The 1,786-nt window shown below is 33.0% G+C and overlaps 1 protein-coding gene across 1 annotated transcript; it reads left to right on the top strand.

Moving 5' to 3' along the window:
* Positions 1-784: 784 nt before the first annotated feature.
* On the top strand, positions 785-1,519 carry LOC120123474 (auxin-responsive protein SAUR72-like). The gene has a single exon (XM_039142358.1). The coding sequence runs from the start codon at positions 909-911 to the stop codon at positions 1,320-1,322; it is 414 nt and encodes a 137-aa protein (XP_038998289.1). The 5' UTR covers positions 785-908; the 3' UTR covers positions 1,323-1,519.
* The last annotated feature ends 267 nt before the right edge of the window (positions 1,520-1,786 follow it).

Below are 1,786 nucleotides of genomic sequence, written 5' to 3'. Positions count from 1 at the left end.
AATATATCCCATGTGTCTATTTCATTCCACTTTTGCAAATACAGCACTCTCTTTAGCCATCGCCTTTTAAAAGAAGACTACCTTAAAAAACCTTTTAAAAGAAGATAAAAAGAAACCATTACTTTATTATTTTATTAGTTATCCAAATAAATTCAAAAGACAAAAATGGTCCAATACATACACCATTACCGATGGTACTTTTTATTAGATCTTGATTTTAGATAATTTATTGATAGTTATACTATTCGAAAATCTTAATATATAATTAAAAAATGTTATATCAGAAGTAATAATATTTTTTAATATTTTTGGTAAAATATTATCTAAATATTATTTTTTTACCGAAAATATTAATTTCACTAACTAATTTCTTGTAGAACCCAATATTAATGTTTTAGGTAGCTCTTTATCTAAAATGTTAAATATTTTAAGTAACACCTAATATTAACATTTCCATTAGAAAAATAATATTCTAAATAACGATTTACCAAAAATGTTAAAAAATATTAATATTTCTAGTAATACCTTTAGTTATATATTAGATTTTAAATCTTAAATTTCTTTATAATAATTAGTTTTATTTTTTGTAACATTGACATGTTTTAATAATAATTAACATAATTATAGATATGAAACGAGATAATAAAATAAAGTGGGTAATTGTACCTGGCAAGTACTCCAACTTGTACCCTCTTCTCTCTCATAATCATCGTATCATATCATTTCATCACTATTATTTCTTTAATTCTCCCTTTTCTCTGCTTTATATAATGCGTCCATCACTCTCCTTCCTCCCTACTCTCTCCAACTTCTCCTTTCTTTACTCTTCTTCTTCAACCTCGATATCGTATAATAATAGCTTCACCGTCACACTCCAAGGTATCTTTTTCTTTTTCATAAAACGCCAAATGAAACAATTCATCCGTCGTCTCTCCCGCGTTGCCGATACTTCCTCCCAGTACAGACTCCTCCGTTCCGACACCTCCACGCCCACGCGTCGAACCGAATCATTCCATGTCGCCGTCTCCTCCTCGAAGAAGCCTGGACGCCTATCCGTTCCCGAAGGTCACGTGCCGGTTTACGTGGGAGAAGAGATGGAGCGGTTCGCCGTGAGCGCGGAGTTGCTGAACCATCCGGTTTTCGTAGGATTGCTAAACAAGTCGGCTCAGGAGTATGGATATGAGCAGAAAGGGGTGCTTCATATTCCCTGTCACGTGCTGGTTTTCGAACGGGTCATGGAAGCGTTGAGACTTGGGGTCGAGTCACATGACCTTGAGGATCTCCTCCGGTCTTTCCCGGGCGACTTTTTTTTCGACTTCTAGGAGGAGGAAAACGGTAACACGCTGTCGTTTTTAGTCCTGCAAATATAGAAGCTTAAAGGAAAAAGGAAAGAAATAGGGTTTCCCCCCTTTCTGTTTTGGCTAGTCCTTTGATGTAAGCTGTAAAGAGTGGACAGAAATGGAGGAATTGTTGTTCTAATTTTAGTGATGTTTATACAAGTTACTCGATTGTATTTTGATATTCATGACATCATTTCAAAATTAAATAATAAAATTGATATGAACCCTAAACTTTAATTGGAAAAGTTTAAAAAATAAATATTAATTATGAAAGTTGTAATCTTAAAAGACGTCAGATACCAGAATGAACTAACAAATTCAAATCTTTTACAATCTCAAAATCCTTGTCAATCTCATTTCTAAAATTCGTATTTTGAAATTAAAAATCCTACGCTAAACTGTGATTAAGTGAAATGAAATCCAAAAAATAATAATGAGGAAATCGA

Source organism: Hibiscus syriacus, unplaced genomic scaffold (genome assembly GCF_006381635.1).
Source record: "Hibiscus syriacus cultivar Baekdansim isolate YM2019G1 unplaced genomic scaffold, ASM638163v2 tig00110393_pilon, whole genome shotgun sequence".
NCBI classification, from domain to species: domain Eukaryota; kingdom Viridiplantae; phylum Streptophyta; class Magnoliopsida; order Malvales; family Malvaceae; genus Hibiscus; species Hibiscus syriacus.
The sequence above is the reverse complement of the archived record's forward strand: the minus strand, read 5'-3'. Positions and strand labels throughout refer to the sequence as shown.